General features: G+C 43.1%; 1 protein-coding gene across 4 annotated transcripts in view; it reads right to left on the reverse strand.

The window, feature by feature from the left end:
• Positions 1 to 888: 888 nt before the first annotated feature.
• Positions 889 to 23,152, reverse strand: part of LOC128684476 (uncharacterized) — a 41,952-nt gene continuing 19,688 nt past the window's right edge. For 3 of the 4 annotated variants that reach the window (XM_053770673.2, XM_053770674.2, XM_070097914.1), the window contains 9 exons: positions 21,653 to 22,141; positions 20,185 to 20,310; positions 19,475 to 19,576; positions 18,872 to 18,971; positions 17,587 to 18,217; positions 16,808 to 16,949; positions 15,624 to 16,510; positions 3,573 to 3,726; positions 889 to 3,319 (listed from right to left, as the gene is read on the reverse strand). In XM_053770673.2, the coding sequence (XP_053626648.2) occupies positions 1,490 to 3,319; positions 3,573 to 3,726; positions 15,624 to 16,510; positions 16,808 to 16,949; positions 17,587 to 18,217; positions 18,872 to 18,971; positions 19,475 to 19,576; positions 20,185 to 20,310; positions 21,653 to 21,742 (4,062 nt within the window). In that variant the 5' untranslated portion in view covers positions 21,743 to 22,141 and the 3' untranslated portion in view covers positions 889 to 1,489. The remainder of the gene's footprint in view (positions 3,320 to 3,572; positions 3,727 to 15,623; positions 16,511 to 16,807; positions 16,950 to 17,586; positions 18,218 to 18,871; positions 18,972 to 19,474; positions 19,577 to 20,184; positions 20,311 to 21,652; positions 22,142 to 23,152) is intronic. The other variant, XM_070097919.1, reaches the window with a different exon arrangement.

Consider the following 23,152-nt stretch of genomic DNA (forward strand, 5'->3'; position numbering starts at 1 on the left):
TAGAAGTTTAGACATATCTTATTCACCAACAGGACGTAAAGACATCAGCCATCGTGGACTGGATCGCGGGGGCGATGATCCCCGGAATACCTTCCAGGTAGACTCCAGGTAAGTAGGTATCACGCACAAGGAAACATACTGGACCTCAACCGGCATTTATGCGTGACGGCGGTCATCCCTCCATAGTCAAAAGGATGAAGTCACCTGCCTTAGCCCTGCAAGGGTGTCATATAAAGCCAGTGTTAACTCTCTGCTCCTGACGAATGACGGAAGGTGACCTGGTCAGTCTCAGACCAGGCGCTATAAGTGAATGACTCACCAGGTTACCCAGTTAAAAAATGCAAATTTGTCTAATTGAAAATCGTAGTTGTCATATTTATATCGTATTTGTTTATTCTTGTCAGACTCGGGTACCGTACGGTCCAGGGACCTTCACCCTGCACAACAATATACATACACTGTGTAGTGTACATACATAGCTTTAAGATAAGGTATGATAAAGCTCATGGAGCAGGGAGAGAGAGGACCAAGTAGCACTCAGTGAAGAGGCGGGGCCAGGAGCTGAGTATCGATTCCTGCAACCACAATTAGGTGAATACACTGTAAGGCAGTGGAATAGCTTAGAAAGTGATATAGTGGAGGCGGGAATCGTACATAGTTTTAAGACGAGGTTTGATGAAGTTCAGGGAGAGAGGACCAAGTAGCAGTGAAGAGGCGGGGCCAGGAACTATGACTCGACCCCTGCAACCACAAGTAGGTGAGAACACTGAGACATGTGCTTCTCAGTTAAAATTACACCAAGAGTTTAATATATCTGGATGTATATACGCCGAGACCTGTGTAAAATTGTGTGCGAGAGAGAAAGGAGGGGGGGGGGTAAATAAATGATTTTATCAACAAATATCAACTTTATTTCTGCTCCACTCTCATTTGAGACAATTAATACAACTTTATTACTATGTTGGTGTTGGTTCCCAGTGATAGTCCATTTATATGACAGTGTTGAAACTGGAAACAGTAGACAACGAGGTAATCAGTCCCTCAGCCTAGTTAAGTGTTCACCATCGTAGTCTTGAAGAATGTAAAGCATAAGCAAGATGGTTACTTGAGTTTTCAGGACTATGGTGACGAACACCATCTAGGCAGAGGGACTGATCACCCTTTGTTCAACTTAAGTCGAAAACCAAGTGTAGTTGTGCTGGTTCGTTCCCTGCTCACATGTTTTTGCTTGGATAATGAAATTCCATGACTGCCTCCGCCTGTTTAGCTTTCCTGTTTCTGGTCCCTGAGAGGATCCGAGATCTTGTTTCTGGTTCATGAAAGGATCAAGGATCTTCCTGTTTCTTGTCCCTGTGAGTTCAGGAGTCTGTTATGTTGAAAGAGTTTGTTAAATAGTGGGAATATTCAGAAAGGAATAGGGAAGGCCAAGAATGAGGATAAGGAAACAGGAAAGGAAGATCAGTGTTGGAATCAGTGGGCATGACTCAGATCATTGGCTATGAGGTGGAGGTGGTGGAGCATAGCTGGGTGGAGGGAGGGACATGGGCCTTTTCTTGGGTTTACGTGGAGACTCACTATTGCTCTTGGTGGAGACTACCTCACGAATGGTGACTTGAGAGGAGATCTCGGAACTTATAGTGGAAATTATGAAGTCTCCATCAATATTAGGTGGGATGGAAATTCCCTCATTGGAATTGGAATTTGAAGTTGTAGTGAAGGAGACAGAAACATTTGCTGCTTCGATGTTAGAAGACCTATGATCTGGATCTGTTGACGTGGTAGAGGAAGAATTAGAGTCTGTATGTGTTGTTCTAGTGGAGGCGAAGGAACCAGGAACGTGTTCTGTGTCGTTGAAGGAAGAATTAGTATCTTTATCTATTAATGTTGTTGATGCACTAGAACCTAAATCTGATGTATATGTAATCGAGGAACTAGGAACTTGTTCCCTTGTGGTGGTAGTGGTGCAAGAACTGGGACCTGGGTCTGTTACTGCGGTGGTTAAGGCACTGAGAACTTCTGTTGTGATAATAATGGGAGAACTGGGACCTGGGTCTGTTATTGCGGTGGTTAAGGCACTAGGAACTTCTGTTCTGGTTGTAGTGGAAGAACTGGGACCTGGGTCTGTTACTGCGGTGGTTAAGGCACTGGGAACTTCTGTTGTGGTGGTAGTGGAAGAAGTGGGACCTTGGTCTGTTACTGCGGTGGCTAAGGCACTGGGAATTTGACCTATTGTGTTAGTAGAGGAACTAATATTTGAATCTGACGATGCGGAAGTGGTAGAGTAACTAGGGTCTGGATATGTTGTACTGGGAGAGCAGGAAGTAGTTAAGCCGGTGATTGTGGTGGGGGCTGGACCCGAAGAACTCTCTGTAGACGACACGTCTGACACATCTAGAGATGACAGACGACCAGTTGGTATGTCAGCATCGCCAGATACAGTTATCTCTGCCGAGTCTATAAAAGAGCTGAACTCTTTTGAACTGGAAATTTCACTTTTCCCGGTATGGTAAACAGCAGCCCCTTGCTCTGACAATCCGTCAGTCTCTGTGAGAGTGCTGTCAAAGGCTGACTCAATACTAGCTCCTTGCTCTGACAATCCGTCAGTCTCGGAAAAAGTGCTATCCAAGGCTGACTCCCCCAAAGTCTGAAGAGTACTTATCTGGGAAAGACTTGTGACCTTATCTTCTGTCAAATCATCAGATGAAATGTGTAAGGCTGGAATTTTATCCTCATCGGAACTATCGCCCTCTTGGCTCGTTGCACTAGTGAAGATGTTTTCTGTGTCAGCGCTTAAAACTGGAGGAACCTTCTGAATGGGTAAGTGAGGAGGGGCATCAGTCGGTAGCCTCTCACTGGATGAGATAGTATTAGTGATTATGGTAGTGGTGGAGGAAGGTAGTGTGGAGAAAAATGTGGGTTCTCTGGAAGAGTCGATGGTAGTGGTGGGGGTGGGAGGATGTGTAGGGGTAGTGATGATATTTCCTGGGGTGGTTATGGTGGTATCTGTGAGTGTAGTGATGGTGATACCTGTCTGGAGGATGGTGGTATCTGTGAGGGTGATGGTATCATCTATGAGTGTGGTGATAGTGGGAGCTGCAGTGGTGACGATGGTAGAGAGCACAGATGAGCCTCCACCATCAGATGAAGCATCACTAATGAAGGCAGAAAAGTTGGAAGCTGATGAAATATCAGCAGTAGAGATATGGGTATCAACTGAGTCCAGAGATCTTGGTGACATGGTATCCAGCACCGCCTCAACTTCCAGTTCACTGACAGGAGGTGGAGGTGCCGGGGCTGGTCTCTTGTGGGAGTCCTCACTCTGTAAGAGGAAGCTCACTTTAATAGTGTGAAAGAGGGACATAGAGATACTGTGCTTTATATTAGCACAAGTGAAATCAATTGAAATAGGGCTCAAAGGTCAACCCTAACATAAGGCGAGGATGAGTCACCCAAACAAGTTCAGAGATTTTTTTTAAGAGTAATAATGACTTAGGGTGTGGAGGGTCAGTCATTCTTAGACACTAAGTCAATTTACACTGAAGAAATATAATAAACTTGTGAAGGCAGCTCACCACTGCTTGGAATTCCTGATGGTCGAGATGCTGCTGCTGCTGCTGCTGCTGTTCCCCACTGCTGTCTGTCCTGGAGTAGCGGGTGTAAGCCTCTGGACTGAAGCCAACATGATAGAGGTGCTGGAAGTTGGTGGGGTGGCCGATCATGTCTTTCCTGAGGGGCGGGAGTTAAAAAGTCGAGGGATGAGTAAGAAGGTAACACTCATCACCATCATCTATCATCAACAACAGTAGTAAAACAGAGGAATATTAATAAAACTAATTGAAATAGCAACGAACCATTATTTTCAAACAAGATTATCTAGACGCAGTAAGAAGACTGAAGAACAGAGAGGGAAAAAATGACATCAAATACACTGAATATTAGCATCACAGAGACTCTAGTATGCTATCATTACGTGATTCATCAAAAATGTATACTAGGATGTATGTAATACAACCCAGGGAAGTACTACCGTCCTGCCAGATGACTGTGAAACAAAAACCTGTAACTGTTTTGCATGATGGTAGGATTGCTGGTTTCTTTTTCTGTCTCATAAACACGCTAAGATAACAGGGATATCTTGCTACTCCTACTTACACTTTGGTCACACTTCACAGACACGCACATGCATATATATATATACATACATCTAGGTTTTTCTCCTTTTTCTAAATAGCTCTTTTTCTTTTTATTTCTTCTATTGTCCATGGGGAAGTGGAAAAGAATCTTTCCTCCGTAAGCCATGCGTGTCGTATGAGGCGACTAAAATGCCGGGAGCAATGGGCTAGTAACCCCTTCTCCTGTATACATTTACTAAAAAAGAGAAGAAGAAAAACTTTATAAAATTGGGATGCTTAAATGTGCGTGGATGTTGTGCGGATGACAAGAAACAGATGATTGCTGATGTTATGAATGAAAAGAAGTTGGATGTCCTGGCTCTAAGCGAAACAAAGCTGAAGGGGGTAGGAGAATTTCAGTGGGGGGAAATAAATGGGATTAAATCTGGAGTATCTGAGAGAGTTAGAGCAAAGGAAGGGGTAGCAGTAATGTTAAATGATCAGTTATGGAAGGAGAAAAGAGAATATGAGTGTGTAAATTCAAGAATTATGTGGATTAAAGTAAAGGTTGGATGCGAGAAGTGGGTCATAATAAGCGTGTATGCACCTGGAGAAAAGAGGAATGCAGAGGAGAGAGAGAGATTTTGGGAGATGTTAAGTGAATGTATAGGAGCCTTTGAACCAAGTGAGAGAGTAATTGTGGTAGGGGACCTGAATGCTAAAGTAGGAGAAACTTTTAGAGAGGGTGTGGTAGGTAAGTTTGGGGTGCCAGGTGTAAATGATAATGGGAGCCCTTTGGTTGAACTTTGTATAGAAAGGGGTTTAGTTATAGGTAATACATATTTTAAGAAAAAGAGGATAAATAAGTATACACGATATGATGTAGGGCGAAATGACAGTAGTTTGTTGGATTATGTATTGGTAGATAAAAGACTGTTGAGTAGACTTCAGGATGTACATGTTTATAGAGGGGCCACAGATATATCAGATCACTTTCTAGTTGTAGCTACACTGAGAGTAAAAGGTAGATGGGATACAAGGAGAATAGAAGCATCAGGGAAGAGAGAGGTGAAGGTTTATAAACTAAAAGAGGAGGCAGTTAGGGTAAGATATAAACAGCTATTGGAGGATAGATGGGCTAATGAGAGCATAGGCAATGGGGTCGAAGAGGTATGGGGTAGGTTTAAAAATGTAGTGTTAGAGTGTTCAGCAGAAGTTTGTGGTTACAGGAAAGTGGGTGCAGGAGGGAAGAGGAGTGATTGGTGGAATGATGATGTAAAGAGAGTAGTAAGGGAGAAAAAGTTAGCATATGAGAAGTTTTTACAAAGTAGAAGTGATGCAAGGAGGGAAGAGTATATGGAGAAAAAGAGAGAGGTTAAGAGAGTGGTGAAGCAATGTAAAAAGAGAGCAAATGAGAGAGTGGGTGAGATGTTATCAACAAATTTTGTTGAAAATAAGAAAAAGTTTTGGAGTGAGATTAACAAGTTAAGAAAGCCTAGAGAACAAATGGATTTGTCAGTTAAAAATAGGAGAGGAGAGTTATTAAATGGAGAGTTAGAGGTATTGGGAAGATGGAGGGAATATTTTGAGGAATTGTTAAATGTTGATGAAGATAGGGAAGTTGTGATTTCGTGTATAGGGCAAGGAGGAATAACATCTTGTAGGAGTGAGGAAGAGCCAGTTGTGAGTGTGGGGGAAGTTCGTGAGGCAGTAGGTAAAATGAAAGGGGGTAAGGCAGCCGGGATTGATGGGATAAAGATAGAAATGTTAAAAGCAGGTGGGGATATAGTTTTGGAGTGGTTGGTGCAATTATTTAATAAATGTATGGAAGAGGGTAAGGTACCTAGGGATTGGCAGAGAGCATGCATAGTTCCTTTGTATAAAGGCAAAGGGGATAAAAGAGAGTGCAAAAATTATAGGGGGATAAGTCTGTTGAGTGTACCTGGTAAAGTGTATGGTAGAGTTATAATTGAAAGAATTAAGAGTAAGACGGAGAATAGGATAGCAGATGAACAAGGAGGCTTTAGGAAAGGTAGGGGGTGTGTGGACCAGGTGTTTACAGTGAAACATATAAGTGAACAGTATTTAGATAAGGCTAAAGAGGTCTTTGTGGCATTTATGGATTTGGAAAAGGCGTATGACAGGGTGGATAGGGGGGCAATGTGGCAGATGTTGCAAGTGTATGGTGTAGGAGGTAGGTTACTGAAAGCAGTGAAGAGTTTTTACGAGGATAGTGAGGCTCAAGTTAGAGTATGTAGGAAAGAGGGAAATTTTTTCCCAGTAAAAGTAGGCCTTAGACAAGGATGTGTGATGTCACCGTGGTTGTTTAATATATTTATAGATGGGGTTGTAAGAGAAGTAAATGCGAGGGTCTTGGCAAGAGGCGTGGAGTTAAAAGATAAAGAATCACACACAAAGTGGGAGTTGTCACAGCTGCTCTTTGCTGATGACACTGTGCTCTTGGGAGATTCTGAAGAGAAGCTGCAGAGATTGGTGGATGAATTTGGTAGGGTGTGCAAAAGAAGAAAATTAAAGGTGAATACAGGAAAGAGTAAGGTTATGAGGATAACAAAAAGATTAGGTGATGAAAGATTGAATATCAGATTGGAGGGAGAGAGTATGGAGGAGGTGAACGTATTCAGATATTTGGGAGTGGACGTGTCAGCGGATGGGTCTATGAAAGATGAGGTGAATCATAGAATTGATGAAGGAAAAAGAGTGAGTGGTGCACTTAGGAGTCTGTGGAGACAAAGAACTTTGTCCTTGGAGGCAAAGAGGGGAATGTATGAGAGTATAGTTTTACCAACGCTCTTATATGGGTGTGAAGCGTGGGTGATGAATGTTGCAGCGAGGAGAAGGCTGGAGGCAGTGGAGATGTCATGTCTGAGGGCAATGTGTGGTGTGAATATAATGCAGAGAATTCGTAGTTTGGAAGTTAGGAGGAGGTGCGGGATTACCAAAACTGTTGTCCAGAGGGCTGAGGAAGGGTTGTTGAGGTGGTTCGGACATGTAGAGAGAATGGAGCGAAACAGAATGACTTCAAGAGTGTATCAGTCTGTAGTGGAAGGAAGGCGGGGTAGGGGTCGGCCTAGGAAGGGTTGGAGGGAGGGGGTAAAGGAGGTTTTGTGTGCGAGGGGCTTGGACTTCCAGCAGGCATGCGTGAGCGTGTTTGATAGGATTGAATGGAGACAAATGGTTTTTAATACTTGACGTGCTGTTGGAGTGTGAGCAAAGTAACATTTATGAAGGGATTCAGGGAAACCGGCAGGCCGGACTTGAGTCCTGGAGATGGGAAGTACAGTGCCTGCACTCTGAAGGAGGGGTGTTAATGTTGCAGTTTAAAAACTGTAGTGTAAAGCACCCTTCTGGCAAGACAGTGATGGAGTGAATGATGGTGAAAGTTTTTCTTTTTCGGGCCACCCTGCCTTGGTGGGAATCGGCCAGTGTGATAATAAAAAAATAATAATAATAATGTAATACAACGAGAAGAACCGTCTTCGTAATGTTCTGGCGTAACACCAGGAATCATATCTGAAGATCAGGTCGACCTGACTACTCAAGCTTGAAGGAGAAGACTTGTCGACCTGTACAAAGCAAATCTTCCAAACATTACTGGTTTACAATACTTGAAAGTTATTGAATAAGACAAGTGCAACATCTAGGCATTTTTATTTTGGAGATTTTTTTTGCTAGTCAGTGTCTTTTTTAATTCAATAGAGAAATTATTAAACGGGGACAGCCTCATCTACTGCCTTCAGTCAATAAGATCAGCATTAAACTGAAACTGGTTGGTAAAACGTGTAAAACGTCTTCAACATTAAGATACTCAGGTGTTGCACATGTTTCTTTCATCAAAGCAGGTCTTATACCCTGTGTTTATTTTCTGAATCTAAGTTGTTTACGTTATATCTCGAGTTGAAATATGGAAGAACCACATACATATATATCCCTTCATTACAGCTCTTCATCTACTCACGTACGTCAATCTTGTCATCCCTCATGTTATCCCTCATGTTATCCCTCATGTTATCCCTCATGTCATCTCTATGCCTTGCCACAGACGGTAAAGTTATCTTAAATATTTACTTTTCAAATTGAACGTTCCTAATTCTCGGGATTATAAATCGAGTTTGTTGTGTAGCACAGTTTACCTGAAGTTTACCTGGAGAGAGTTCCGGGGGTCAACGCCCCCGCGGCCCGGTCTGTGACCAGGCCTCCTGGTGGATCAGCGCCTGATCAACCAGGCTGTTGCTGCTGGCTGCACGCAAACCAACGTACGAGCCACAGCCCGGCTGATCAGGAACTGACTTTAGGTGCTTGTCCAGTGCCAGCTTGAAGACTGCCAGGGGTCTGTTGGTAATCCCCCTTATGTGTGCTGGGAGGCAGTTGAACAGTCTCGGGCCCCTTACACTTATTGTATGGTCTCTTAACGTGCTAGTGACACCCATGCTTTTCATTGGGGGGATGGTGCATCGTCTGCCAAGTCTTTTGCTTTCGTAGTGAGTGATTTTCGTGTGCAAGTTCGGTACTAGTCCCTCTAGGATTTTCCAGGTGTATATAATCATGTATCTCTCCCTCCTGCGTTCCAGGGAATACAGGTTTAGGAACCTCAAGCACTCCCAGTAATTGAGGTGTTTTATCTCCGTTATGCGCGCCGGGAAAGTTCCCTGTACATTTTCTAGGTCGGCAATTTCACCTGCCTTGAAAGGTGCTGTTTGTGTGCAGCAATATTCCAGCCTAGATAGAACAAGTGACCTGAAGAGTGTCATCATGGGCTTGGCCTCCCTAGTTTTGAAGGTTCTCATTATCCATCCTGTCATTTTTCTAGCAGATGCAATTGATACAATGTTATGGTCCTTGAAGGTGAGATCCTCCGACATAATCACTCCCAGGTCTTTGACGTTGGTGTTTCGCTCTATTTTGTGGCCAGAATTTGTTTTGTACTCTGATGAAGATTTAATTTCCTCATGTTTACCATATCTGAGTAATTAAAATTTCTCATCGTTGAACTTCATATTGTTTTCTGCAGCCCACTGAAAGATTTGGTTGATGTCCGCCTGGAGCCTTGCAGTGTCTGCAATGGAAGACACTGTCATGCAGATTCGGGTGTCATCTGCAAAGGAAGACACGGTGCTGTGGCTGACATCCTTGTCTATGTCGGATATGAGGATGAGGAACAAGATGGGAGCGAGTACTGTGCCTTGTGGAACAGAGCTTTTCACCGTAGCTGCCTCGGACTTTACTCTGTTGACGACTACTCTCTGTGTTCTGTTAGTGAGGAAATTATAGATCCATCGACCGACTTTTCCTGTTATTCCTTTAGCACGCATTTTGTGCGCTATTACGCCATGGTCACACTTGTCGAAGGCTTTTGCAAAGTCTGTATATATTACATCTGCATTCTTTTTGTCTTCTAGTGCATTTAGGACCTTGTCGTAGTGATCCAATAGTTGAGACAGACAGGAGCGACCTGTTCTAAACCCATGTTGCCCTGGGTTGTGTAACTGATGGGTTTCTAGATGGGTGGTGATCTTGCTTCTTAGGACCCTTTCAAAGATTTTTATGATATGGGATGTTAGTGCAATTGGTCTGTAGTTCTTTGCTGTTGCTTTACTGCCCCCTTTGTGGAGTGGGGCTATGTCTGTTGTTTTTAGTAACTGTGGGACGACCCCCGTGTCCATGCTCCCTCTCCATAGGATGGAAAAGGCTCGTGATAGGGGCTTCTTGCAGTTCTTGATGAACACAGAGTTCCATGAGTCTGGCCCTGGGGCAGAGTGCATGGGCATGTCATTTATCGCCTGTTCGAAGTCATTTGGCGTCAGGATAACATCGGATGGGCTTGTGTTAATCAAATTTTGTGGCTCTCTCATAAAAAATTCATTTTGATCTTCGACTCTCAGTCTGGTTAGCGGCTTGCTAAAAACTGAGTCATATTGGGACTTGAGTAGCTCACTCATTTCCTTGCTGTCATCTGTGTATGACCCATCTTGTTTAAGTAGGGGCCCAATACTGGACGTTGTTCTCGATTTTGATTTGGCATAGGAGAAGAAATACTTTGGGTTTCTTTCGATTTAATTTATGGCTTTTAGTTCTTCCCGCGATTCCTGACTCCTAAAGGATTCTTTTAGCTTAAGTTCTATGCTTGCTATTTCTCTGACCAGTGTCTCCCTACGCATTTCAGATATATTGACCTCTTTTAGCCGCTCTGTTATTCTTTTCCGTCGCCTGTAAAGGGAGCGCCTGTCTCTTTCTATTTTACATCTACTCCTCCTTTTTCTTAGAGGAATAAACCTTGTGCATACATCGAGTGCCACCGAGTTAATCTGTTCTAGGCATAAGTTGGGGTCTGTGTTGCTTAGTATATCTTCCCAGCTTATATCGGTTAGGACTTGGTTTACTTGGTCCCACTTTATGTTTTTGTTATTGAAGCTGAATTTGGTGAATGCTCCCTCGTGACTAATCTCATTATGTCGGTCTGGGGCTCCGCGCATACATGTCTGAACCTCAATTATGTTGTGATCTGAGTATATTGTTTTTGATATGGTGACATTTCTTATCAGATCAGTGACTAGATATCTCCCATATAATTACTAACATTTTTATAAGGGAGCTTCTAATAGCATTTTCATACGCGGAGGCAACACCATCCTTGAAAAAAGCGTCATAATCCAGCTGAAGACCAGGATAAAATTGAAGGATAATATTTGAACGACTTTACTATTGCTTCTCTGTGTTTTGTTTTGGCTTCGGATGCAACTATAAGTCTCGGATCCTTTTCATATTAGCATTTGTAAATTTCTATTGTTTTGGTTGACAATTAGTTCCTCTGTTTTCACTGACCTGGAAACCTACACTGTTGTTAGTTTAATATGTTTATTATGCACCCCATACCCATCCTGTGGGCGGTAGTCAAAAGATTACAAAGGTACATAATGGGTCCAGTGACTGGACCCCAAAGTTATGATAGCTGAACTAGTTACAAAGGTATTAAACTCCAGGTAGATCTGGTCACAGTCATGGCAAGTTACAAAGGTAATGAATCAGCCTCACTCCTATACATGGTTACAGTCATGAACAAATTACAAAGTAATGAACCACTGATACGTCCACACCTGGTCACAATTGTAATGAGTTATAAATACAAAAATTAAGTGGGTCATACACCCACACGAGCGCGCGCGCACACACGAGGGCGCACGCACAGACACATGCACACGAGCGTACAAATATATGCATACACACAAGCGCGCGCGCGCACACACACACACACACACACACACACACACACACACACACACACACACACACACACACACACACACACACACACACACACAGAGGAGACAGATGTTCACAGAGGAGACAGAAGGGGCTCCAGAAAGACGGGGAGGTGGGGTACACCACCAAGTGCTGGACACAGTGCACACAACCGAGGAAGAAGTGAAGAGGCTTCTGAGTGAGCTAGATACCTCAAAGGCAATGGGGCCAGATAACATCCCCCCATGGGTCCTGAGAGAGGGAGCAGAGGCGCTATGTGTACCCTTAACAACAATATTCAATACATCTATCGAAACAGGGAGATTGCCTGAGGCATGGAAGACAGCAAATGTAGTCCCAATCTTTAAAAAAGGAGACAGACATGAAGCACTAAACTACAGATCAGTGTCACTGACATGTATAGTATGCAAAGTCATGGAGAAGATTATCAGGAGAAGAGTGGTGGAACACCTAGAAAGGAATGATCTCATCAACAGCAGCCAACATGGTGTCAGGGATGGGAAATCCTGTGTCACAAACCTACTGGAGTTCTATGACAGGGTTCAAAGTTTATTCTCTATAAGGATTACAATGCTGAGTTTACGGAAATTTGGTTATTGTTTGGTTTACATGTAGTAAAATTGCGATTACAGAGTGTACCACTAGAACGCTTAGCATGGCTAGGCATTTCGGGCATACTTAGTTTTATTCTTAATTGTAAAATATTACAAATTATGAGGTAAGTTGGTATTATGGCTAAGTGACTAAATACTAGTTTGTGAGTTTAGCAATGTGAATGCTTTTGTTTTGGCACAGTATATAGTTTCAGTATTGGAGTATCACAGGATTCATTATTTTAAGACTGAGATTAATATTTCTGTTTATGGTCAAATGAGTGAGCGAGTGTAAGTGTGAACCACCAGGTGGTATTCGTGTAGTTAGTTGACGGGGTGTATCAGGGAGATAAGATGTTTTCTAATGGTAGTTTTGAAGGTGATGAATGTGTCTGCAGTTCTAGAGTTCTCAGGTAGGGTATTCCAGATTTTAGGGCCTTTGACATACATTGAATTTTTGTAAAGGTTTAGTCGGACACGGGGAATGTCGTAGAGATGTTTGTTTCTGGTGTTATGCCTGTGGGTTCTGTCACAACTATCAAGAAAGCAGTAAGACAAGAGAGAGAGGGTTGGGTGAATTGCATTTTCTTGGACTGCAAGAAGGCGTTTGACACAGTTCCACACAATAGATTAGTGCAAAAACTGGAGGACCAAGCAGGGATAACAGGGAAGGCACTACAATGGATCAGGGAATACTTGTCAGGAAGACAGCAGCGAGTCATGGTATGTGGCGAGGTGTCAGAGTGGGCGCCTGTGACCAGCGGGGTCCCACAGGGGTCAGTCCTAGGACCAGTGCTGTTTCTGGTATTTGTGAACGACATTAGGGAAGGAATAGACTCCGAGGTGTTCCTGTTTGCAGATGACGTGAAGTTGATGAGAAGAATTCATTCGACTGAAGACCAGGCAGAACTACAAAGGGATCTGGACAGGCTGCAGACCTGGTCCAGCAATTGGCTCCTGGAGTTCAACCCCACCAAGTGAAAAGTTATGAAGATTGGGGAAGGGCAAAGAAGACCGCGGACGGAGTACAGTCTAGGGGGCCAGAGACTACAAACCTCACTCAAGGAAAAAGATCTTGGGGTGAGTATAACACCAGGCACATCTGAAGCGCACATCAACCAAATAACTGCTGCAACATATGGGCGCCTAGCAAACCTCAGAACAGCATTCCGACATCTTAATAAGGAATCGTTCAGGACCCTGTACACCGTGTACGTTAGGCCCATATTGGAGTATGGGGCACCAGTTTGGAACCCACACCTAGCCAAGCACGTAAATAAACTAGAGAAAGTACAAAGGTTTGCAACAAGACTAGTCCCAGAGCTAAGGAGAGGTTAAGGGAAATCGACCTGACGACACTGGAGGACAGGAGAGATAAGGGGGACATGATAACGACATACAAAATACCGAGAGGAATTGACAAGGTGGACAAAGACAGAATGTTCCAGAGATGGGACACAGCAACAAGGGGACAGAGTTGGAAGTTGAAGACACAGATGAATCACAGAGATGTTAGGAAGTATTTCTTCAGTCACAGAGTGTTCAGGAAGTGGAATAGTTTGGGAAGCGATGTAGTGGAGGCAGGATCCAACCATAGCTTTAAGCAGAGGTACGATAAAGCTCACGGTTCAGGGAGAGTGACCTAGTAGCGACCAGTGAAGAGGCGGGGCCAGGAGCTTGGACTCGACCCCTGCAACCTCAACTAGGTGAGTACACACGTGGTAATGCTTTATATACAGCTAGCAAAGTCAGGGTATTTCTCCAGAATGGTTTGCAATATACCACTGTGGATAAAATACTTTGCCATTTCTTGAACACTTCTGAGTGAGTTATTTCTAAATTCATTAATTTGATCACACTCCAGTACATAATGACGCAAGGTGTGACAATAGTCCATCTGGCAAAGTTTACATTTCGTTTGGTCTACATCTGGTGGTGGTGATTTAACCTGCCAAAGATACTTGTAACCCAGCCGGAGCCGGGCAGTAGTGACATCCAAGAGTCTGCTTATCTTGTTGGATGCACCATAGACATGTGGCTCCTCCTGCATGATGGAATGATGATAGATGGACTGACTTGTGTCAATCTCCCTAAGTCTTAAGTCAATAAAGTTCAATCGAAGTTCTTTTCGTATTATTGTTCTCAAACTACTACCTGACAAGCCAAGATTGTAATCTACCCCCTCTTTGAAAGCATACAGCTTAGCCAATTTATCAGTTCTGTCATGCATCTAAAGACCAATGTGAGATGGAATCCACAGCATGTGCACTCTGACTCCACTGTCCACACTCTTACCATACCTGTCTCTGGCTTCTGACACAAGCATGCCACAATTTATACTTAATGAGTTGAGAGCATTTATGGATGAGAGAATCAGTTACAATTGAAGTGTCAACCTTAGATACATGGACGCATTTGAGTGCAAGGAGTATGGCAAACATTTCTGTTTGAAGGGTAGAGGCCAAGTTATTGATGTGGGCTCCAATTTCTTTAAGAGAGCTCTCACTCTGTATGACAACAGCAGCACTACCAGCTGCACCAGTGGACTGGTGAACAGAACCATCAACGTAAATAATTTGAGAAAGAGTGTTGTGTGTGACTTAGTTATCAATACAGCTTAAGGCATCATGTTTGGCTTCAAGACGAAGCTTTGGTTGTGATTTAAGAAGAGTTTTGGGGGGAAATGGAGGAATGGTAGTTTGGAATGGGGTAATATCCTATGGAGCAGGGAAGTGTCTGTTGCCTAACTTGACATAGATCATGTATGTAGCTGGTTCATGCGGAGGTCGGTTCCAGTTTTTTCGATCCATCTGGGAGGATTTTCACCAGTGCTGAGGAAAGTTTAGAGGGCTTCTGTGCAGGGGTTTGAATGGGCTAACCTAAGCATATTGACCTGCCCGACATTTGTCAGTTATACGTCAGACATTTCTTAGGCCTTCCTGTAACTTCCCCATGTCTCCTCTGTATTACTCTCGCTATTTTTTTAATGGTATCTGCACATTTAGTGATTCTCTTTACTCTCAAGTCTTTTAAGTACACTGATAATCAATGACTGAACGACCGACTCCCTCAGAGATTTTGAATCTATGGTAAACGTCTGCTTGCTGTATAATTAATAATAATAATAATAATAATAATAATATCTTTATTTCTACAAGTACATGTACAAGGTATAAGGTCCTAGTTGACATCAATGACATACTACTGTATAGAAAGCCGCTTATGCTGAGAATTTCCCGCAAATTGGTCAGTTTTGTCCCAGGATGCGACCCACACCCAGGTACCCATCTTATACTGATGGGTGAACAGGGACAGCAGGTGTTTTATGGAAACACGTCCCTAATGTTTTCCAGCCGTACCGGAGATTCGAACTCCGGACCTCAGTGTGTGAGCTGAGTGCACTAGCGATCGAGCTACGGGACACCTTAATCATGCTAATCTGTCCAAACTTTATGCTCTTGAGACAGTCCTGACACACACACACACACACACACACACACACACACACACACACACACACACACACACACACACACACACACACACACACACACACACACACACACCTGAGACAAGCCTGTGACATAACCTATCTGTCCAATAATAAATATTAACGTTATCGATAATCAGAGACACTTACGTTAGTCTTTTCGAAGATCGCTTCCTGTTCAGTGTAGTGTTGTCTGCAGGCTGTGAGGCTGGGAAAGGGAAACGCAGTTGTGGGCCCTCTTGTGTAGGTGACTGTAGCTGTAGTGGAGATTGTGGCAGGGATTGTGGAGGTGACTGTAATGATTGTGGTGGAGATAATGGCAGGGGTTGTAGCGATGACTGTGTCAACTGTTCCTCAGACGGAGCATCTACAAGAGAAGTGGTGGGGCTGCTGAGAGGTGAAGGGTCGGATGGTGACTTGATGGAAGAATTGACGGCAGTGGTGATGCTGGGTTCAGGAATTAGTAGCACCTCGCTGGAGGCATCTGTGATGGTCGTAGCAACGTGAGTGGCAATGGTAGTTTCTACAGAGGTGGCAATGGTAGCATCTGTAAGGGTAGCAACGGTAGACTCTGTTGGAGTGGTAATAGTGCTACTGTATAATCCATCTATAGGGATGACAGAGGCAGCATCTATAGGGGCGGCGATGGTGGCATCGGTATTGAAGGCAGTGGTAGTATCGGTAGGAGTGACCATACTGGCATCTATGCTGTGTATAGGAGTGGTCATAGTGGTATCTGTAGAGATGGCAAGTATAGCATTTGTTGGAGTGGCGATGACGGTATCAGTTGGAGACGTGATGGTTGTTGTTAAGGCTGTAGTAACGATGGTAGCAAGCACAGATGAACCATCACCTTCAGATGAACCATAGTTTACGGAGGCAGAAGTTCTGGAAGCTGAGGAAGTGTCAGCATAAGAGAGATGAGTGTTAACTGAGTCTAGAGATCCTGGTGACATGTTGTCCAGCACCGCCTCAGCCTCCACTTGACTGACAGGAGGTGGAGGTGCCGGGGCAGGTCTCTTGTGGGATTCCACACTCTGTAAGAGGAAGCTCGCTTTAATAGTGTGAAGGAGAGGCAGAGAGATATTGTGTTTCATTTTAGCACAATTCAAAACCAATCGAAATAAGGCTCTTGAGTCAGCCCTAACATAGGGGTGTTGCTGAATTACTCAGTTGGGTTTAAACCTTTTTTTGTGTGAATACAGTAATAATAATATAGGGCATAGAAAATCAAGTTAACTTGTATATTAGAAGTCAGGTCACCCTAATGCATAGACTGTCAAGGCAACTGTCAAATCTATCTAGAGTGCGGAACATTATCAACTGAAGCTCACTGCTGCAAGACGGGCGTCAACCTGCTGTTGCTGCTGCTGTTCCCCACTGCCGTCTGTCCCGGAGCAGCGGGTGTAAGCCTCTGGGCAGAAGCCAACATGATAGAGGTGCTGGAAGTTGGTGGGGTGGCCGATCATGTCTTTCCTGAGTGGAAACGTTTCGCCATAATAAAGATACCCAAGTGTTGTACATGTGTCTTAATTTATCAGCTTGTCAGTTCTCTGAACCAGTCATCTACACCTCCTACCAAATTGTCTTCCAGCCTTCATTGCTGTTCCTGACCCAAGTGTAACTTTACAATGGTCCAGGATGGACTAAAACGTCGTCACAGATTCCTCTAAGTGCGAGATTTTGGTGAACGATGGATTATGGTTTCCCTCGCACATTTGAATCCATTTACATTAAACGTGTTTACTATCAAATAACTATACTGGGCTGTTTAAAACCTACAATAATCTGTTCATTAACAATTATTACACACGAGTTCAACATCTGGGTATCTTTATTTGTAGACGTTTTGCCATCCAGTGGCTTTATTAGTACAAGGACATAAAGTGAAGACTGCAGAACTATATACAAAAGATGGGGTGATCAGCCTTAGAGATGAAGAGCACCGTAGTCTCTTCAAGACTACGATAATCTTCACCATCTCCAAGACCGATGGCAAAACGTCTACAAGTAAAGATGCCCAGATGTTGCACTCGTGTCTAATTGTTTATCTTGATGTTTTATACCATTCATGTACAATTCTAAACTTTTATGATAACGAAGAGGTACCTACGTTAGTCTCTTCGAAGTGCGCTTCCTGTCCAGTGTTGCGCTCTTCTCCGCGGACTGTGACGGTGGGAAAGGAAAACGCAGTTGTGGCCCCTCCTGTGTGGGTGATTGTAGCTGTAGCGGCGATTGTATCGACTTAAGTGGCAGTGACTGTAGTGGCAAATTTGGGGGTGATTTTTTTGACAGTTGTGGTGATTGTGGTGGCAACTGTGGCGAGGAATGTGGTAGGGGCTGTGGCGGTGATTGTGGTGGCGGTTGTGAAGGTAATTGTGGTGGGGAATGTGGCAGGGATTGTGGTGGGGGTTGTGGTGGTGATTGTGCCGGTGGTTGTCGCGGTGCTCTTTGAGGTGACTGTAGTGGAGAATGTGGCAGGGATTGTGGTGGTGGTGGTGGCGGTGGTGACTGTCGTGGTGCTTTAAGGGGAAGTGTAGAGGGAGGTTGTGGCGGTGGTTGGGCCGGCTTTTGTGTTTCTGACTGTGTTTCTTTCCGTGGCGCTTTCTGTTTCTTGCGCTGACGTGGATATGGCTGCTGTTCATTACCTGCTGCTGCTGCTGCACCTTGGGGGTCCTCCTCGCTTGCCTGTTTCTGCTGCAGAGTGGTTGCTGTCGGCTCCTTCGGTGACGGTGGTGGGCGTCCTGACAACCAATACACGAGAATACAATATTTTGATGTACTAAGATATTAGGTTATGAAAGATAAATGGTTCAGAGAACCGGCAAGTTGATAAATTAGACACATGATCAACATTTGGTAAAGATACCCAAGTGTTGCACATATGTCTAATTTATGGTATTAGGTCATGTTAGAGTTGCTCAGCATCTTCAGGACACACATTGGTTTTGACACAGACAACACCGATTTACACGATCTCTCTGAATATACAGAAGATATTACGAAGTCTCGTGGTACATCGGTAGATCAGTCCCTTGATATCTTCACAAAACATGCGCCGTCCCGTGACCTTACTCTTAGAATATTCAGAAATTCACCAACAAACTCATAATAATAACTATGATCCTACATGTCATATGCAAGCAAGAATGAAGTGAGAAATTACTCTTATACAAACAAACCACAGGTTTTCTATGTGATTTGTCACTTTTCAACAGTGTTATGACACTTTAATCCCAGCAAGGAAGTGACGAGCGAGTAGATAAATATATATATATATATATATATATATATATATATATATATATATATATATATATATATATATATATATATATATATATATATATATATATATATGTATGTATTTAGATTTATTGAAGCACCAGGGATCCTACCGTCAGGTTTGCGTGGTGCACCACCGACCACCACCAAGGCTGCCTCAGCGAAGCACTTCGCGTCTGCCTCGCTGGCGAACTTCAGCCCCAGCGTCCTCTCCTACGAAGAAAAACCAGACATCAACACGCGCACCTTAGCCAGAAAGTGACTGCAGTAACCCCAGACAAACCAGCAGTTACCACAGCATATACTACATTCCCGGTGAATCGGTATGATTAATTTTCATTTTAAGGTAGTATAGCGATAAAACATTATTATCCAAAATATTAGTATAGTTATCTTACTGTACGAAGTTACTGACATGACTAAAATAGCAGACCAAACTCTCACCCACTGTTAATTACAATATCACAACATAAGAAATAAAAGTACATGGAGCAGCCATGCAAAATCCACATGGACCTCACACTTTTTGTGAGTATAATCGAAATGAAAGTACACTAAAAATTGTTCCAGTTTTTTTTTTAATTTAAACACGAGGACCTTAGAATTAAGTGTTCGGTATTAAGTGATAGTTTAACATCAGTCAAGGAGGTTCCGGGACTGACCTGTACTGGAAGACTGACCTGTGCTGGAAGACTGACCTGTGTTGGAAGACTGACCTGTACTGACAGCTGGTGGAAAAGCACTGAAGAGTAGTTGTATGAAGCACCTTTCCCTAGTTGCACTTCCTCCACTCTTCTCCACTCCACTAAGTCGTACACCTGAAACAACCTGTTGTCAAGCCACCTTGTTTCACATCCAAAGTTTTTTTTTTTACTTATCTTTTGTTTTAAGTCTGTTCGTTGTATCCTTAACATCTGTTCGAAGATAAACATCCTTTCTCTATAAATATTGCTTGATAGTCCTATTTTTTTTAAATTTTGTTACTAGATAGTGTACACAGGTATAACTTAGAGAACAATATGGGTGGAGATGTATATAGGTTAGCAGTGGTATTCCAGCTGTGAAGAAGTAACCTCTTGTGTCCCAACACTGTCTTCAATGTGTGGTGAATGGCAAGTAACTAACGAACTAGTAATGTTAAAACACATGTAGCTTAGTTGCTCCTTTCATTAGACGACTTTACACCTTAATGCTCTATCAAGACTTCATAAAATCATGTAGGGCGACATGTTCTCTTATGCACGTTCTCCCAGGCTTCCTGTGCTAGGCTCTTTATGACCTGGTGATGCTAATGACAGAACTTCTGTAACCTTGATGCAGTATTTAAGATTATCTTGAGGCATTGAGCAGGTCAGCATGTGACCCAGACTTAGTAAGTCTGCCCTGACTGGTACAGTGAGTCACTGACCTGGAAGAAGCCACTGACCTGCAGGAAGTAGGCTTTGCGGATGTAGTCTTTGGTGAGGGTGACCACCCCTGTGAAGGGGGGGTTCCAAGGGGATAAGGCTGGGGTATCCGCCCCCACCACACACACCACCCCAGTGCTCATAGCCTGGTAAACACAATCACACAAATAAATACAAGAGAATCAACGGTAATATTAAATATATGTGCGACCTATGGCTCAATGATAGTTTTCGGCTCACAACAGAAAAAAAAAGGGTTTGATTCCCAGGCTGGGCGAGACGTTTCTCCTCCCACCTATCGCCAATGTTCATCCAGTAATGAATATGTACCTAAGACTTACAGCTGACTAAATATTTGAAATATGCACAAATGTAGAATAAAGCTTTTATTGAATCTTTTGTCCTATACCAATCTTTTTCGGATTTATATAAATTGATACATAACAAGCAGATTTATATACATAAAAGAGACACTTATGCTTATACTCTATTGTGGAAACGTTTCGTTTCTTAAAATCCTAGTACCCCAGTCCCATCCTCAGCACACCTCTGACTTCCCTCACTGTGAACATAATGTCCATCATCCTAAATCGACTTACAAAAGCCTAGTGTATAGGCGAAACTGTGTAGTCTCGCTGCTGCAACTAGGTTTGTGTGTGTTAGCAGAATGAGTGTGTCGAGGGCAGAAAATAAGGCAGTTTAGCCTAGACCACCTCACCGCTCTTAGCACTTGAATTAAAACCTAGTAAAAAGAAATACGTCAGTCTAAAAATCCCTGGGTCGGTCTGTGAAGATGGGGGGGGGGGGAGAGCTGTAGTTAAAAAGTCTAACTGCCATTATCAAAATACCTCATTCTGTTACTTGTACTTTAATATCTTCTTTATGCACCTCAGACCCATCCTGTGGGTGGTAGTCAAAAGATTCCAGAGGTACATAATGGGTCCAGGGTCTGGGCCCCAAAGTTTTGATAACTAAACAAGCTACTGTGGTAATAAGCTATTTACATCTTTTGGTTACATTCGTACTGAGTTATTTATACAGACATTAATTAGGTCACACCCAAAAATTACAACGTACTTTGTGCATCCGTATTTCTTATTTTTGAGCAGTAGCACAAGGCTACACAAATAGTTATAAATTCATGTATAACATAACTGACCCAATGCTTACATTATAATCTAGTATAGTATTTTATCTAGTGATATAAAAGTTAAACACTCGAAATTTCACGTATCTTATCGTTGACAATGACGTTATGAAGCATTTCCTGCTGGGTTTATTGAAACTTAACTCTAGAATAAACTTAAGAACACGCCAGATTTAATGTTCTGCTCTCTCTCTCTCTCTCTCTCTCTCTCTCTCTCTCTCTCTCTCTCTCTCTCTCTCTCTCTCTCTCTCTCTCTCTCTCTCTCTCTCTCACACACACACATGCACTGTGACTCCACTGAAGACTCCATGACTCCGTCACAGTGAGACGAGTGAGCTTACCTGAGTTTTAGGTCCCAAGAGGGTGAAGATCCTGTGGTTAGCGTCTGGGCTGAGTACAGAGGAGGACTGATGCTTCCCTGGGGCGCTCATCCCGTTGTTGGAGGTCAAAGCGGGAAGAGAAGACCTTTCGACAAGTGACCAGCCTCAAGAATGCCCTCAAAGGGGACCTCTCAAGGGGAAAGGTAGAGTAGCAAAGGGGTTTCAAGAATCAGCTTGAGGGTTCCAGTGGGAATTTTGAGAGCTTGTTATGAATGTTATTCCTTATAGGGAAGGGGATTCTTAGGAAACTAGTTTCCAGGCCTTCAAAGGGGATATGGCTTCATAAGAGAGGCTTAGCTGAAGGGCTCTAGAGGGGGTTCCCTAGCATATCTTCCTCCAAAGATGCAGGTGAACATCAACAAAACTGCTTCAAAACTTGTAAGATGGTTCTCCTGCTAAGGGTTTTTCCTAGTGACGTAGTCACCACCACCTCAGCAGACACAAGAGCACCTACAGAAACACTTAAGTTAGTCAAGTGTAAAGTTTCGATGACGAAAAATGGTTAAACATAGATCAAAGTAATTTATAATCTTAGAGATTGTTTTCATTATTTAGATAGTAGTAAATATGATTGTGATTGAGATGTGAGTGATGATTAACAAAGACGTTAAATTATACATCAACGTACGAACTTAAGGTCATTATGGTACCTTTATGTTAGAATACTTATTACTAAGTACGCAACAGCCTCATATTTTTCATGAGACCTCCTTTGTATTATGCTCTGCAATTCTGGTCACTTACCATAGAATGGTCATAAGTTATCTTGAAAAATATGAAAAAAAGACAAAACTACTCCTTAGCACGAAGTCGTAATCTGAGTTGTGACTTTGATGTTATTCTGACCTTTTTAGGAGAACTTACAACCAAAGAGAACTTACAATCAAAGAGAACTTACAACCAAAGAGAACTTACAACCAAAGAGAACTTACAACCAAAGAGAACTTACAACCAAAGGAAGACTAAGATGATCATTAATGTATTGGATATCATTACTGTATCATGTTTATGGTTTTATAATATAATTTTTTTTTATTAACACACCGACCGTCTCCCACCTACGCCGGGTGACCCGAAAAAGAAGTAACACTTTCATCATACTTATCTCCAGCCGTCCTTCAGAGTGCAGGCACTGTACTTCTCACCTCCAGGACTCAAGTCCGGCTAGCCGGTTTCCCTGACTCCTTTCATAAATGTTACTTTGCTCACACTCCAACAGCACGTCAAATCATAAAAACCATTTGCCTCAACTCCTATCTTAACACGCTCACGCACGCTTGCTGGATGTCTAAGCCCCTGGCACACTAAACCTCCTTTACCCCCTTCCCTCCCTTGTTATAATCACTAAAGGGTCACTGTCTTTCTAAGATGGTCATAATTCCCCAACCACCCGTGCTCTACTCTAGGCTCTAATTTGACTCTCTCCCAGTTTCATAACATGCCCCTTGTCTGATGAATTGT

The sequence above is a fragment of the Cherax quadricarinatus genome, chromosome 4 (assembly GCF_038502225.1).
Source record: "Cherax quadricarinatus isolate ZL_2023a chromosome 4, ASM3850222v1, whole genome shotgun sequence".
NCBI classification, from domain to species: Eukaryota; Metazoa; Arthropoda; class Malacostraca; order Decapoda; family Parastacidae; genus Cherax; species Cherax quadricarinatus.